Source organism: Triturus cristatus, chromosome 2_1, assembly GCF_964204655.1.
Source record: "Triturus cristatus chromosome 2_1, aTriCri1.1, whole genome shotgun sequence".
NCBI lineage: Eukaryota > Metazoa > Chordata > Amphibia > Caudata > Salamandridae > Triturus > Triturus cristatus.
The window spans coordinates 121,783,573-121,800,712 of record NC_140581.1 but is presented as its reverse complement, the minus strand read 5'-3'; the positions used below and the strand labels follow the sequence as shown (position 1 = coordinate 121,800,712).

General features: G+C 46.7%; 1 protein-coding gene across 2 annotated transcripts in view; it reads right to left on the bottom strand.

Moving 5' to 3' along the window:
- The window catches only part of LOC146863863 (uncharacterized), a 355,759-nt gene that overhangs the window by 225,298 nt on the left and 113,321 nt on the right, over nucleotides 1-17,140 (bottom strand). The window contains exon 2 of one of the 2 annotated variants that reach the window (XM_085628628.1): nucleotides 3,008-3,143. The exons of the other annotated variant lie outside the window; for it this stretch is intronic. Coding sequence (XP_085484754.1) covers nucleotides 3,008-3,038 — 31 coding nt within the window. The 5' untranslated portion in view covers nucleotides 3,039-3,143. The remainder of the gene's footprint in view (nucleotides 1-3,007; nucleotides 3,144-17,140) is intronic. 2 annotated transcript variants of the gene reach the window in all.

Below are 17,140 nucleotides of genomic sequence, written 5' to 3'. Positions count from 1 at the left end.
CTTCGCCCCTTATGGCGCTTGGTGTAGGTATATTACTGAATAATTACATAATTTCATACGTGGGATGCCAGGTCCGTATGTGTGTCCGAGGCCTCGATAAAAAGGCACAAAAACCATGTATCTTTTCAATAAAGCCTGGACAAGGCTGGCCTGCTTATCTTATGGAATATTTACATGGTAGTTACATTCTAGAACCGGAGCTTTGGATCCATCCCCCGTGTCTGTTTCCGAGGGTAGTGTTAGAAGAGCCGATTTTTTTTATAGCGCCTTACTGAGGTTGGCTCGCTTATAGTATGGAATATTTAAATTTTAGTTCGACCTAATCCTAATGGTTTTCTGATGTTATTCAATTTATAAAATTTAATTTCTTACCAGAAATGCAGCTTTGGACCTCTGCCCCGTATGCGTTTGTCCGAGGCTTGTTTTTAAAAGGGGGCAAACAACATGGCTTTTAATAGCGCCTTGTGAAGGTCGGTATTGTTACATTATAGTAACTCACCGTAAGTCGAGCTTTGGACCACAGCCACATGTGTATCTGTCCGTTGCCTTTGTTTACTAGCGCCCAGAAAACTTGGCTTTACATAGCGCCTTGTGTTGATGAATTTATTTGACTAAATATTGAAATTATAATTTCATACAGCACAACGTGCGTGCGGTCATTGGGGTGTGTATGTTTATATCACCGTTTTTTTCCAAAGTAGTCCACATATTAGGTTTAGTGACGAAGAAGTGTTTCTGTCTAAAAATAACACACCCATTACATCACATTTAATGTGTTTTGTGCTTGGAATTTCTCCTAAAACGTACGCCTCTCAATAAACCGAAGTGGATCGTTTTATCATCTGAATTGTTTTGTTTTTTGTTCATAAATTGTGCACCTTTATAAATTGTAGATTTATTAATTTTTATTTTGTGTAGCAATTAGCATTATTAGCATCTAAAATACAAGTATAATCATGAAACATGCTGGCATTACAAATTATTGTGATTTTTGCGTCGGTGCAAGGGTGCTTATGGAGGGGAAGGTGGGGGGCTGTGCAAGTACAGTCAGCGTCTCTCAGGCGCGCAACACCCATTGGACTCACAGGGCTTCAGCCCCCCCCCCCCCCCCTCGTGTGTGGCAGCCCGGGATGAGACAGCTTCCCGGGCAGACACACAGCCGCACCCGAGCACTTCACGGGTCTTTAAAAGACCATTTGCATGTTAATGAGGCCTCGCTGTTGTTTCACCCCTTCTAAGAGCCCCTGCAGCTCCACTCTGCCTATTGCTTAAAGTTCAGCCCCCCCCCCCCCCCAAATTTGGCTCTAGTTGCGCCTCTGGCGTCTCTGAACCGTCGAACTGACAAGGTGAGAGATTCGACAGTGCTTTAAGTGGGGAAAAAAACCTGGGGGTGCTCTAAAAGGGGCGTGGTTAATGTCTTGAAGGGGCGTGGCCTATCCGAGTAGGGGCATGGTCTAAATCAAAATAACTAGCACTGTGTGCTTAAGAAAATCATGAAGTCGCATCCAGCAAAGGATAATAAAATAGGCAAAAAGGTATATTTATTAAGTATAACCCATAAAAATACCAAACACTTTAAAAAACACGCGTTGGGGTGTTGCTTTCACCAGCCCCACATAAAAACCATAAACAAAAACACCCAAGAGTAGCTTTGACCTCGCTGGCCTTTTAATGTTTGCACACATGGTGCCCAACTCTAAGAATCTAGGATTTTCCAACAAGGAAGAGCTGGCGAGAATCATCGCAGCCTGCGCATATTTTGTGTTTTATCGCCCACTGTATATTATGCGCGATGCAACGTTTTGAAAAAAAAACAGAAAATACATTAAAATAATAATAATGATAGTAAGAAATATATATATATTTTATTAGCACGGGGTATTATAGTTCCAGTCATTGTAATGACGTCACGCCCATTCCCTTTTCCAAAACGCATCCCGGGCACAGCAGGGCCCAACTGAAACTGTAAAAGCCGCCGCGTCGCTGTTCCAAACCCCCCGAGACCGGAAGTCTGTCCATTCGCTACTTCGACTGCATTTGACTAAATGTGTATATTTTTCAAAAGTCGGAGAAATAAACTCCACCGTTACGGTCGCGTTTCTCTCGACCAAGTTGTACCGCTAATGTTTTTTTATTCTTACCCAAAGCCTCTTTCGCAGCCGGTATACGTCTTGCGCAAATACGAGGTTCCTCGGACCCCGGCAGGCTATTTGTACTTTACTCTGCGGATACATGTTATATACACTGTATACTGTAAATTAACACGCATATATTAATTAATGAATAGCCAAAAGACACTCTCCCTTAAATGGTAGCAGGTAAGTAAGAGTAAACCATCTCGAGGGGGCTACTTCTGGCTGTTATTCTTCGAAAACGTTGCTAACAACGCTTGTCACTTTAACGTCCTGTATCCCATTAAACGTACAAGTTACCAACCGACCTACAAAAACATTTGCTCGTTCAAGCCTCCTTTTTTTTTTTTTTTGGCCTCATGTGCTGCTTTCCACCCATTCTATCTGTGTAACGCCCAAGGGTGTAAATTATCTTATATTCAAGGAGGTCTGCTGAACAGAGAGCTGGAGAAGCGACGATACAAGATCCTCACTCCAACTTCCTATCGCAAAATTCTCCAAAAGATAAAAAGCAACTTAATCATAGGACTGGAAGTCTCCATCAACACAATATTTCAATATTGAACCAAACTTCCCCCAACCCATCACCCATAATGATCAAAAAATAACAGCCAAAATCTGTGTTTCTTTTTCAGGGGAGCTACCATGTCCAATTTACCAATGTCTCTCATAGCTCTAATCCACGTGAGATCTGTAGGGGAGTCAGAAGAAACCCAAAGTTTACAAATTTCCCTTCGGGCCAACAGTATGGCATAAAACACCAATTTTGCTCTGTCGTCCAAGCCCTTACCTTGTAGATCCATTCTACCTGTAATAATATTCTCACGGCTTACCTCGATCTTTTGCTTGAGGATGACTGACAAACATTTACTTACGGCGTCCCAAAAGATCTTGATCGCCGGGCATGTTACAAACATGTGAATATCATCTTCATTTGGGCTATTACATTTGGGGCATCTTGCATTACCACCTTCTTTAAATTTTGCCAGCCGCTTTGGAGTCCAATATGCCCTGTGGAGAGTGAACAAGTGGTTTCTTCTTAAATTCGCAGGTTTAACCAGTTTATATAGTATCGACATAGTTACTTGCCATTGGTCTTCTGTCGCGATCTTTGGCAAGCTCTCTCCCCAGAGTTCCTCCGGCAGGAGAAAAGGGCCATCTTCCAGATCAATCATAGCCCAGTACCATGTTGCCACTTCTTTTTTAAACAGACTTCCAATGCCAATTTTGCCTCAAAGTCATTATATCGGCCTATAAGATGATTTTTCCCAGTGGCCCAACTTTGAATTTGAAGATATTTGAATTTAGAAAACTTGGAACCCCAGCTTGAGTCACATTCAAACCATGGCCGCAAACAACCGTCGACAAATAACTCCCCCCATTTCTGAGGGCCCTCTAATTTTAGAGTCGTTGCCAGGGCATCGTTAGTCCAGCTTGGAGCTCCCGGAGTTTCCCAAATTGGTGCATTCACACTAAAGTATGGAATTTTTGTGGCCCTTCTAACGCGATACCAGACCGTAGCGAGGTCTCTCAGGACCTTCAGTCTTACTTTCTTGAACAATTTTGGGTCTGAAAACTTATACATGAAACCAGACGGCTTGACCCCCTCAATTCTTAACAAGATTAATAGTAGTTCTCCAATAGCTGAATTTCCTGGCGTTCTCAAAAGCATTCTATAGTTTTTGAGCAAAAAGGCCCAGGAATATATTTGAAAGTCCGGAGCTGCCAATCCCCCCTTAACATGTTTCCTCCTTATCTTTTTCCACGATAACCTAGACCCCCTGAAAGACCAAATAAATGACCCGATCTCACTTTGTAGCTTCATTAATCCCTTTTTTTCGAACATCAAAGGGATGGAGTCAAATAAAAATGTTAACTTAGGAAGCACTGTCATCTTAATCAAATTGACTCGGCCAAAAATAGTGAGAGGGAGATGTCTCCAACCCTTCATTAAACTCAAAATATCCTTCACAGTTTTGGCCAGATTAGTTGTTACAATTTGTGAGATATCCTGTGTTATCTGCACCCCCAGATATCTTATCTGTTTTTTCGGAATTATAAGGTCTGTCTCAATGTTCCACGACATAATTTCCGTTTTGTCAGCATTCAAACGGTAACCGGAAACTAATCCGAAGTTATTTGTAATTATTTCTAACTTAGGTAGAGTTTGATTTAAATCTGAAGTTAAGATGACAATATCATCGGCGTAGAGTCCAATCTTCTTAACCCAACTTTGAAATCTAAAAGGGGGATGTCATCAGTCTCCCTAATTCTGCATGCCAATGGTTCAATGTATAAATCAAACAAAAGTGGGGACAGAGGACACCCTTGCCTCGTCCCTCTCATTACCTTAATACTTTTGGTTAGAAGTCCGTTGACTAGTACCCTTGAAGTAGGGGATTGATAGAGGGACAATAAAGAAGAACTGAACTTTTTCCCCAGTTTAAGGTGCATGATTACCGCTTTAAGGAATAACCAATTTACACGATCAAACGCCTTCGCGGCATCCAAGGCAACAATCGCTAGAGGAAGTTTTCGGTCAGTGGCGACATCAATGCTTGTTATAAGAGAAAAGGTTAGATCTTTAAGAAACCTGCCCTTAATGAACCCCTTTTGATCCTCATGTACTATTCCTGGGATCACCTTCGCCAACCTATCTGCTAAAATCTTAGCATATAGTTTATAGTCCGAGTTCAATAGTGAAATTGGTCTATATGAATCCAAATACCTCGGTGACTTCCCAGGTTTGGGAATTACAATAATATTGGCCTGATTCCAGGAGGCCGGGAGCTCTACATTACCTAGAAAGACCTCATTAAATACCTTTAGTAATAACTGTATCAAACTACCAGACAGCATTTTATACACCTCAACCGGGAGGCCATCTGGGCCCGGCGCTTTACCCTTCTTAGCTGATCTAATAACCAAGTCTAATTCCCCTTGTGTAATCTCTTGATCTAACATATTTTGTAGGTCGTCAGTCACAGGTCGTAAACAATTTAACCATTCATCTATCTCATTCCTGTCTGGAACCATGTCCTCCCTGTAGACCTCTGCATAATAATTAAAGAAAGCATCCACTATGTCCTTAGTTTCTGTAACCATGACACCTAATGATTCCACTTTCACTTCCTTAATTATGTTCCTTGTCCTGTCTGTCCTGGCTTTCCAGGCAAGTAGTTTGCCTGACCACTCCCCATACTGAAAATTAGCTAATCTAGAAGCAAACCATTTCTCTTTTACCCGATTGTTAACAACTAGAGTTAGTTTCTCTTTCAAATCCAGCAGTTTCTGAATATTTTCCTCTTGTTGTAAACTGTCCCTATAACTATTAACTATATCTGCCTCTTCTTGCCTAATTTCTTGTTCTAAACTTTCAACCTCAAAGAAATATTTCCTTCTTTTGCTGGCCCCAATAGCACCTAATCTCCCTCGCAAAAAAGCCTTAGTTGTTTCCCAAACAATGTCTAATCTGGCCGTACCTAGATTTTGCTCGATGAAAATTTCAAGTTCATATTGAAGGGACTGCATTGCCACCTCATCATATAAAACTGTACGGTCCAACCTCCATACTGACTGATTCACAAGCTCCAGTAGCAAGCTCTAAAATAACCGCCGAATGATCGGAAAGATGTATTCCAACATGCATACTTTCTTTTACTTTACCCAATAATCTCGCATCAATTAAAAAATAATCGATTCTCGATCTATGGCAATATTTTTTATTAAAGAAAGTAAATCCCAGCTTCTGACCTGCCCTAAGTCGCCAAATATCACACAAACCAAATTGCTCCATCAAACCTTTTAAATTGTAAGCCATTTTGCTATTTACATGAGCTCTGCTACTCGCCGACCGATCTAATCTGGAGTTTAATACCGTATTAAAGTCTCCGGCGAAAACTATAAAACCCGTAAGAGACAGCATCTCCTTAGCTAACTCTTCTAATGCAGTCACATCGTCTTGGTTTGGACCATAATACCCAATTACATTATATAATAAACCGGCAATCTTAATATTCACTATCAAAAAGCAGGTACCCTTGGGGTCTGCTTTTTTTCCTTCAATCTGACACATTAATCCCTTCCTAACCAACACTAAAATGCCCCTTGTTACAAATGTCTGTGGTGTGTAAAACATACAATCTAGCCAACGAAGTGCACCAATAAATTTTATACTCTCTGCCTCTGTTAAATGAGATTCTTGAAGAATAATAATGTTTGCCAAAGAGTCTTGCAGATATCTCAAAATCCTATCTCTCCTAGATTTAACCCTTAGGCCATTTACATTCCATGACATCCAAATAATTTGGTCTCTACCCATAATTAACCTCACCCCTGTTTGCTATCACCAACACCCAGATGCTAAAGCAACTCATGAGAACTGTTTTGATATTTAGTGCCCTCTCCCACCCTACCCCCACCCCCAACCCTCCCGCCCTCCTACCCCCCAAACCCTGAACCTTCACCCGGGAAAACCCACCCTCTAACATTAGGCCCAACCTAGGCCTAACGAGTGCCAGGACGGTAAGCGTGCTGGATTTGTTATCTAATTAATCACATCAAAAATCTGTAGCTGCGTTCTTTTATAAACCTCCTGAATGGTCGCTGGCTTGACACACTTCCAAAAAATTATCAACATCTTCCACTTCTCTAAATATATGCATCTTATTGTTCCACATAACTTTCAGAAACGCCGGAAATTTTAACTGAACCGTAGCTCCCAGTTTCCTGAAAGATTCAATCCTCTTACCTAACTCCCATTGTCTGTTTGCTGTTGCTGCTGAAAGATCTGACCTGATCTCAACTCTTGCCCCGTCAATATTCAAATGACCCTTCTTCAAAGCAGTCGCCAAAATTTTTTCTTTTAACCCATAGGTCAAGAAATTAATCAATATTTTCCTAGGTTTCGAGCGGTTGGGATTTAATCTAAAAGGATCCCGATGCACCCTCTGTATATCCTGCAATAACTCTTCTTCAGTCTCACTCAACTGTAACTCCGTTTTTAATAAGTGCACAATAAAACCCTTTAAATCAGCCTCTTCCTTCCCCTCTGGAAGCCTCAAAATTTTTAGATTGTTTCTTCGCTGCATATTCTCCAATCTTTCCAGCCGCTCCTCGTAAACCTTTTCTCTGACTTTAACCTGCGTTAGCTCCTTGCTATTCTCCTCCAGTTTATCATGCATAACCTTAACCTCGGTCTCAAGAGTGGCTGTGCGTAGATTCAACTCATCAAACTTAGCTTCCAACAGACCGACCGCCTCCCTAATTCCATCTTGCTTAGCCTTGGACTCCTCAAAACCCTTATGCATATCTAAATCTAGCTTTTTTAACAGGGCGATAACAACTGTGTCTGTATGGGCCTCCTCTGACATGATAGTACTTGAAGAATTGTCCTGTAAATCAGGATGAACAACCGTAGCGTCTGAATCTCCCAAACTAGAAATATCTATTGGGACCCGGGGCTCCTCGTTTGTTCCCAAATCCAGGTTACCTGCCTCCATCTCCAAAGGGTTATATCTATTAGGAGAGAGGTAGTCAGACCAATCGTCTAAACTACCCTTAGACCCCGCTGAGTCTGGATTAGTTTTTGTTTTTTCTAAACCTGCCAAATCTACTAAACTCTGACCTCTCGTGAGTATAAGAGTCCTGGGGACTGGTTTGAAATATGCGTTCAGGGAAGGATTAAAAGTTGTCTTCTTGCCTAGTGCCCCCGATTTATGAGTTTGCCGGGTGTGTTTTTTTGGATTGCTAGAAAGTTTGCTAGTTAATTGTGAATCACCACCATCCCCTCCCTTTAACTGAATTGTGCTTCTAAGCGCATAGCGCTTACTGGTTTTTTGCGCTGGTTTTAATTTTGATTTGAGAACGGTATCAGGCCCCCCACCTTTTTGCTCGTGATTGCCTAGTAGCGTGTCAACTTGAAACTTCGTGGAGGAGGGAGGGTTTGCTGCTTGTTCGCTGGCTGCTCCCCTTCCTAGCGCTCCACCCGCGCTAAACTGGAGTCTAGAAACTGCCCGTCTCCCCCTACCTCGTTCAAAAACCGCTCGGTTCCAGCGTCCGGACCCTACTGCTCGACTCGCTCCGCTTGCCGCTGCCGCTGTGGAGTAGTCCTGCGACGCCACCTCCGGGAACCCCGCCTCCGTGGCAGCCGGGATCTCAGGTGCGTGTTGTTCGTCCGTAACGTACGCGTTCGCGCTCGCCATGCACTACGGGTCAGTTCCCCTGTATTTCCAGAATTTGCTGCGATAGTGCACCGATATTATATGGACACTAGTTAGGATATTAAAGGGTTTCACCAAACACTCAAAATATTTCCGCCAGCGCCGCCGGCGCCGCTCAGACCGCTCGAATCACTTTCATCCAGCACGCCACCTTACAACACTCCCGACCAGTCTCCTAGCTGGCCGCCATGTTTCCCCTATCCCCGACCAGTCTCCTTTTGACTTCAGAAGTTTAAGGAGGATGCGCCAATGGGGGAGGGTGGCCACCCTCGAGGCTGCCCCTGGGGCGAGGGGGGTGTACGGAAGGCTACGGACGGGTTTTAACCCAGGGCGGAACATTACAGGTAGGGCGAAGAAAAGCAATCTAGAAGCGTGTTGTTTTCATGGAACTATGAGCTGAAAGCTGCAAGCCACGAGGGGCCGTGTGCGAGACTCGTACAGTAACGTGGGCATGGAATGCCAACCATGACAGTGCCAGGCTCCTACTTGCCTGGTGGCGCTGCGCCTACTTTTAAAAGAGTTTAAGAACCGGGCTGAAGAATGTACCTTGCACGAGAGAGGTTCACACTGTGCAACCTTCGATCCAGTGCAAGACCCTTCGGGACAGAGACGCACCACAGCACATTGAAATTAGGTTCAGAAACACGTTCCTCATACCAACCTTCTTGCACCACGGCATTTAAGTGCGGGGGAAGGCACTCGTGCAAGGCACCTCGGAGAGTCTGAGCCTCGTGTGTTTATCTGTGTTGCAGGACGGGAGATTCATTCAAGGCAGCTAGGTGCACGCCGAGGGGCCTTCTGTAGTGACGTCAGGCCGTGACCACTGAGCTGATAGGTTCCCAACAAGTTCAGCAAAGTGGAGGATGGCGAAGGGAGATGGGGTCAGGTTACCTAACAGTGCAGCAACAGTGGGCAGAGTCTGAGCACCGGCAGTTTTTTTTTGGGCCCTCAAAACGGGTCCGAAAAAAAAAAAAAAAAAAGAACGGACTACCTTTAGTAGCCACGAAAATAGAGCCCGATAGAGACCCGTTTCGAGGGCCCCAAAAAAAAACTGCCGGTGCTCAGACCCGGACAGACCCGGCCCACTTAAAGCCCTGAGATTCGAGGACACGGAGTGGAAAGAAATGTCATGTTTATGGCGCTGGGTCTCGGGGACTTGTTAAGTGATGTTCGGCCGCGAAAGGGAATTGAGGCAGGTTGTGTAGGAATGCACGAACGTGCGCGTGTGCCCTGCTCTGTGTGCCCGAGTAACCAATGTAAAACCAGGATTGTTGGCTTTTTCAAGTGTTAGAAACGGGGTAGCTTGGCGCGGAGCGGGTAGGCTAAACTCCGCAGCAGTGTGTAAAGCATCTGCGCAGCCCACACTCACAGGCGACACACTAGGCACACTGCAGAAGAGACTCCACACCAGGCTATATAAAAATAACTCGTGGATTAGGTAAAACACATTGTAGACCCATCACAGGTACATATACATTGTGCCAACCGGCACCAGATAGCAATTTACAGGGGATTATGTACAGGGAAGCGCCAGAACCCTCACAAGGCAAAGGGAAAAAATGTAAGACCACCAGCAATAAACAGTACCTACTGGCAAAACCATGCACTTAGCTACATTGCAATAAGCATTAGGCATAAACATAAGGCATCATCACATTAGTCATAAAAACGTAATCAGGCATGAACCTCAATCAGGTGTTAGGGTTCTACAAAGCAAGCATCAAAACATGAGAGTTATGGGAAATCACATGAGCATGAATGCAACATCTCTAGACATAACTTACATTATGCATACCCCTATTAGAACGGGCATAAAATATGAACATGAAGGCCTCCTCAACGGCAGAAAACACATTATGTAACAAATATGGGGCATAAAACACATTGGGCAAGCATCAGCCTAAATACATTATGCATCCATATTGAGACCTAAACATTATAGCGTTAGCAGGTCCCAATAAGCCCATGTACACTCTATAACTGCATTGGGCAATACCCAATAATGACATTAGGGAAAAGCGTTAGGCAGGATCATAGCATCTCATAGGGCGTGAAAACCCACTGTGCAGAACATCAGCCTGAATGCACTATACACAAATCCTACTTAGGCACAGAATCAGCAACGCAAACCTTTGGGAAAAAGCATTAGGCATACATACATTATGCAGACATCATGAGGGAGGCCCATCCTGCACAAAATCATCAGGGAAAATCCATTATCCCAATAGGCATAAATCATAATCATCATAATAAGGGTAGCCAGTGACTATCACCTAGGACTGCTCCTGGCACAACACATTATGCCTAAACCTCATTAGGGCACCTTAGGGATTACTAGCCATGTGCACATGGTACCGTAGGATCACTGCTACGAAAAGGGATCACCACATGTGCCTTTTAAGTCCCAATCCGGGACGTCCAAACCAAGTTGCCCCAACATTGCAAATGCCCACTGTCCGGCAGGGCTGTTGAGTATAGTGAAGTCACTGGCAACAATTGCGCGGATTGGGGCCCCCTCTGGGGCTACGAATTCTAAATGGCCTGACATTGCAGCTGCCCGCATCTGCGGTGCAGCTGTGATGGCAGACACTGGGGCAGGCACTCACTGAGCCTCGTGGGCCTCAGGTACCGACAATGTGTCTCGGCCGGCCCCCGACAGTCTTAGAACTCAGCCCCACTCACCGGCTGTCCAGGGCTTCTTTTGCCTTCACCCGGTTCGATCCTCCGGGACTCAGCAGCAAGCGGGGAAGCTTGGTGGCGTCTCTCTCCACTTCCTCACTTCTTCCGGCGCCGCTTCAGCTCGCAGGGCTCTCCCCAGGCACACAGGAGCCCCACTCGGCGCCTTGGTCCTCCGGCAGTACACGGGGCTCTCCCCAGCACACAAGAGCCCCGCCCGGCACCTTGGTCTGCCTGCGTTTGCTGCTTTTCCTCCTTCGGATCCCGCCTCCGACCTCAGGCTTCCGGGTCGCCGCGAGCAACGTGGTGGCTCTCTTCTTGTTCTTGGCTCGGGCGGCAGCAGTGATTTCGGTGGTTCCTCTGTGCGGGGTGGGCTCCTGCTGCATGTAACAAGAGTGGGGTGGGCTCCCGCTCTTAAAATGAATATCGGTTGCAGAAATAACGCGGGGTGAGCACCCGCGAAGGACGGCAATACGGGGTAGGCTCCCGTTATGTGGAAGTATAAAGCAGGGTGGGCACCCGCTTCTCGATCAGCAGCACAGGGGAATCCCACATGCTGGGATTCCCTCGTATCACACTGGCAGGACAGCCCTGCAGGAACCACGCTCTACTCTTTGCCTGGACTCTTGAAATATAGCGCTCATGAGGTGCTAGAAGGCAGGCAGAGCTGGAAATAACGTTATAGCGCTCCCAAGGTGCTGGGTTCAGGAAAGCAGAAGAGCACAGTCAATGCTGGGCAAGATCAGCAGGCAGTAGGGCAGCTCATCAGAATAGGACAGCAGTTCCTTGGCACAGTCAACCCCCATAAGATGGCACTCCTCCTGGCACAGCAGTCTTCACTCCAGCAAAGGGCTCTCACTGGCCCTGTGGACAGCAGAGGGGTACAGATGGGCACAGGGGCCAGCATGCAGGCCCTTGCAGCTGTACCTCCTGGCAGACTGTCCCCTCCAAACCAAAGTCCAAGCAAGCACACATGGAGTCTCAGCTCCTCTATATATACAACCCTCACCCCGCCTACCAGAAAGGGCCAGAAGCTTCTGGAAGGGTCTCTGAGGAAACCGGTCCCAACTGGTTTTGGGGGAGGTGTAGAGCACCCTGTCTGCCAGACTTCCCTCCTCCCTTCACAATCTGGGGTCTGGGAGACAGACACACCCACATGGGGCGGAGCTAGCATTCCCAGCCCCGGTCACTTCGAGAACTAGACATGCAACCCACCTCAGGCAGGCAGGCACAAAGCACACAGAAATGGAGACTTAAAAGTGACCTTTCTAAAACAGGGAAAATAAACCGGTGTACACCATCGCGCAGCATTTATTATTTGCAGTTCAACCACACCAAACATAACATTTATTTTGTTTAATTTAGGAATTATCCATGGAGGGGGGGGGATATCCCAATGCTAGCCTATGGAGGGCAGAAAGCACATGCACTTTCCACCAAACTTCAGTACCAAAGTGCTCACAGTCCGTAAACCCCCAATACCCTAATAGCAAAAAGGCTAGGCAGAAGGCAATAAAGTTCGGGGATGACACTGCAAGCAGGGTCAAATCCAACACCAAGGCTTGTTTCTGACGCTGTCATGAACATTAATTTAAGTCTTTCTACTTCCGTTTCTTGTTAAACATGGTTATTCTGTGATTCGATACTCCGACCTAGTCTCTGTCGCTGCTAGTATCAGACATTGTTGGAATTAACTGCAGGCAAGTTTGGGATGGCTGTAAACAGGGCTCGAGTCAGGAGTACACGCGGGTGGACGGTGTCCACCCACTCTTTTCACAGGGTGGACGCCATCAACCCTGCCAAGAAGTTGAGCCCCACTCTAAAATATGCTGAACTCGTCCCAGTGTAAGTTTGAGACACCGGGATTCAAGCAGCAGTGCCTGCTCCATATCTGCTTCCCTTCCGAGCAGCAACGTGCAGACGGGAGGGGCTTTTGTTATTTGAGACAGCTGGGCCATAACAAAGGCCGAATTTAAGGGCCCATTTGGTCTTCTTTGTCCGAGTATCCCAGTTGGGGGCTGCCTGTAGCCTCACACCTAGATGTAAATGCCGAGGAAGAGAAACAAGAGGAGCAGCTTGTTAACACTTCAAAGGCGCATAAGAGAGGCACAATTTTGACTTTGTTCGGACCTATATAATACATATTCATGCACTGTAAGAAGGTCAGATGCGTTACTCTGTACCAGTTCAAAATAACAATTTAAACACCAATATTTTTTTATTTGTTTTACAGCACTATCCATCCCAATGTAGGGTGCCAGATCACTTTACAGCAAACATACATATTGCCAATAAATCACAGAAGTTTGTAAATCATTGTACAGGATATGTTACATAAGACAGCGAGGGTTACTGGGTGTAGGAGTCACTTATCCTTCATAGCTCACTGTGCTATACTAGAAGGATTACAATGCAACTGAATGTAACAAAAGGATCTCGGTGTTCAAAGCATTAACCTACTTACCTATCTACATATAATAAGATCTGCCATCTGCATGTTGCATGATGTGCTTTGCAGGAGGCGCATTAAACCTGTATGCTAATTTAAGTCAAAACTAGGATTAGACAAAAAGATCTTTCCATCAAATGTGTTAACCACCAGGCAACTAAAGCAATCGTAGGGGGCGCTAGGTGGCGCGCACACGGAATGGCCGCACTGCAGAGAGGCTCCCGCATCCCGGAATAATTATCCTTTAATTATCCTACTCAACGTGGCATAAGAAGGCTCCCTCAACGGGTAAATGCTAGCATGACATAAACAAAGACTCGCTGCAAGTTTGGACAGAATCGCGCCGAGGGATCCGACGTTACTCGGACGAAAAGTTTGCCGAGACGCGACGCTGGAACTCGGAGATGAGCTGAGGCGGATGCTGGGAGTACTTTAGCCCGCGGCTTCACACGTGGAGGTAGGCTGGGAAAAACGGCTGTGACTCAGGCGGCAGAAAGTTTTGTATAACGGAGCGGGAAGGTCGGGACCAACCACTGGGTACCCCCGCAAGGCAAAGGCAACCACTGACTGTGAGCGAGTGTGGCACTGGATGCGTAACAGTAAGTGCCGGCGAGCGGAGGGCTCAGCTCGGGACTGCAGCTGAATAACTGCTGGCGAACAGAGGTGGCTGAAGGAATAGCGGATGCTTTTGCACCCCCCCAGCATAATCGCACAATTAGCAGACCGCCTCGTAAACCTGTGGAGACTGATCTATACGGTCTGTGAGGTCCCGGACTATACCCTAAAGTGCCTGCTGGACTGAGGGGCACTGGAAACTCTGGCATCAAAGGCAAATAGACCACTGCACAACACGACACAAACTATTATAAGCGGAGAAGGTGGCTGATAGTACAGCGGGTGGAGCACTGGACTGAGAGTGCAGGGTAGGATCAGCGTCCCCCCCCACATCCCTGACGAGGACATTATGCGAGTGATCCGACTGGACCGCCAAGCAGTATCGATATTGCGGGTGCTGATGACCTGCCCTGCTTCCAGGCTACAGTGATCGTGACTAACCGAATGAAGGCGATATCCTGAGACTGGCGGGGTGACCAGGTGTGCCTCACGGGGAGGTGTGGGCGCTGCATGCTGGCAACGGAAGAGGTAGAAGGAAGCCGGAACATCGAGTGCAGCATAGAGAGGCTGAGCTTTGGGAGAAGACAAGACATACAAACAGGTGATGAGGAGGGCTACATCTTGTACTCGCCCTACAAGACCATTGCAGCGGCACTATGGGCAAACCTGACACTAAACAGCCGAAACTAAATTTCGAAGGGATGAAACGAGAAGGTCAACCGCTGCAGACAAGTCAACCTCAAGTGGGACAGAAAGAGGGAAATGAGGGTGCCATAGTGCCGACTGCGGACACTCAGAACATTCTCCAGGAGATTCGGCAGGGTTTTGCCACAGTGGTAGAGAAGGTGGATCACATGTCGACCAGAATGGACGCTTTAGTACGCAAACTCGAGGGGCATGAGGAGCGGATCCAGGAAGCCGAAAAGCGTATATCTGAAACGGAGGATGCCGCCGCCAAACACAGCACACAACTTGCTCGAATGGATAATCTATTGCGTGTTATTGCTGCAAAGAATGAGGATTTGGAAGCGCGCAGTCGACGCAATAATGTCCGCATACTGGGTATTCCGGAATCCACTAATGTTGGGAAGATGGAGATATATGTAGAGAAGCTATTGTTGTTCACTGTAGGGGAAGAGACGTTTTCTAACCAGTTCATAGTGGAGCGCGCCCACGGCTCACTGGGGCCCAGACCGAAGCCAGGTGCTAGTCCGCATCCCATAATTGCGAGACTTCTGAACTACAGGGACCGTGATGTGGCTTTACAAGCCGCCAGAGGGAAACAGTCCATGGCATATGAAGGTAATACCTTTACGATATATCCTGACTTCACGCCCATAGTGCAAGAGGAGCGGCGTAAGTTTATGGACGTCAATGCTAAACTACGTAAGGCGCAAATAGATTATGCACTGTTATACCCAGCGCGGCTAAGAGTAACGCACCAAGGTAAACAACACTTCTTCATCACACCGAATCAGATGGAAGATTTCCTTAAACAAGTGAAAAAAGCAACGCGTAATGGTGGAGGTCGCTCGTCGACACAACATGCAGAGACGGACGGTATCGGTGAAGAGGCTCCATGAACTGCCGCCAAAAGGCCCAGCTGGGTTTACTGGGATTCAAGACTATACTACTCTCGGCCGCGTCAGGTTGGGCGGCTGGGGTTCCGAATTGTTGTGGGTTGAGAGCACACTGTTGAGTAAATAATATGACCCACCGGGTGCCCTCTGGCCCCCTAGGCTTTGACTGCTTGCCGGGAGAACCTAGTGGGGTGAGAGGTGTTTGTGTAGCCACCTAAACAAAGCCCCCTGCGGGTATTACCCCAGGGCAAGCAATCACGCACCGAGAAGGGGTGCTGTGATACCTTTAGTTACTTGTTGGAATTGGGCGGGATGGGGAGGGAATACATCGCTGGCAAGTTGGGGGCGCTTCAGTGGGAGGGGGTGGGGGGTATTGAGGGGACTGTTGATTTATATTTGTTTTATTCCCAACTGAATAGGAAGGGGAATGGAATGTACGTACGAAGAGATCAGACGTGTAGCAGCTTACATTCTCTGTGATATTAGGCAGTATGGTAGCGTATAAACTAGTCTACAAGGTTTGGGTAATGCACCTGGACATATGGGGCACTCAGGGGTATGGCTGAGGGAGAAGCTAGCTACTTGAACATACTTACGTGGAATGTTAGAGGACTAGGGGATGCGTGAAAAAGGCGTCAAGTGTTAGCTTATTTGGACAGGCACCACACACACATTGCAATGCTACAGGAAACGCACTTTTCTCCCCAGGGAAACAGCAGGTTTGCGAGCAATTGGTCAGACCACAGGGTATTCTCCTCCTATTCCTCCTATGCGCGTGGTATGGCAATACTTATAGAGAAACAGGTGCCTTTTCAACTTGGAGGGAAGATGGAGGACTTACAAGGCCGTTTTTGTCTAATGTGGGGGCGGCTAGGTTCGATATTGGTTACACTGGCGTGTTGTTATGGGCCTAATGTGGATGATCCCAATTTCTTCTCCTCACTATGGGCCAAGATTTTTGAACTGGGCTCCCAGCATATCATTTGGGGGGGGGGGGGGGGGGAGACTTTAACGTTACTTATAACCCGAGCCGGGATAGATCTCACCCTGCCCCGCACCACTACACTAAGGCGGCTGGAATAATTGGGGATATCATTGAGACATATCAGTTTGTAGATGCCTGGAGACACATGCACTCAGCCTCACAAGAAGGCACACACTACACGGCGCGGGCACATTCCTGAACGAGACTCGATTATTGGCTAGTGTCGAGAGGTCTGGGACCTGCAATAGCCTAGGTACAACATCTAGCAAGAACGTATTCGGATCATGCCCCGGTGAAGCTTGCGTTGTTGTCACCGGACCTTAAAATACCGCGTCGTAACTGGCGGATGCAGGCTACCATGTTGCTGGATGTGGTGTTCCAGGAGGAACTGGTGGAGGTGGTGCGAGACTTCTTCATCCGCAATAAAGGCTCTGTAGACAGTGTAGAAACCATATGGGAAGCCTTTAAAGTAACAATTTGAG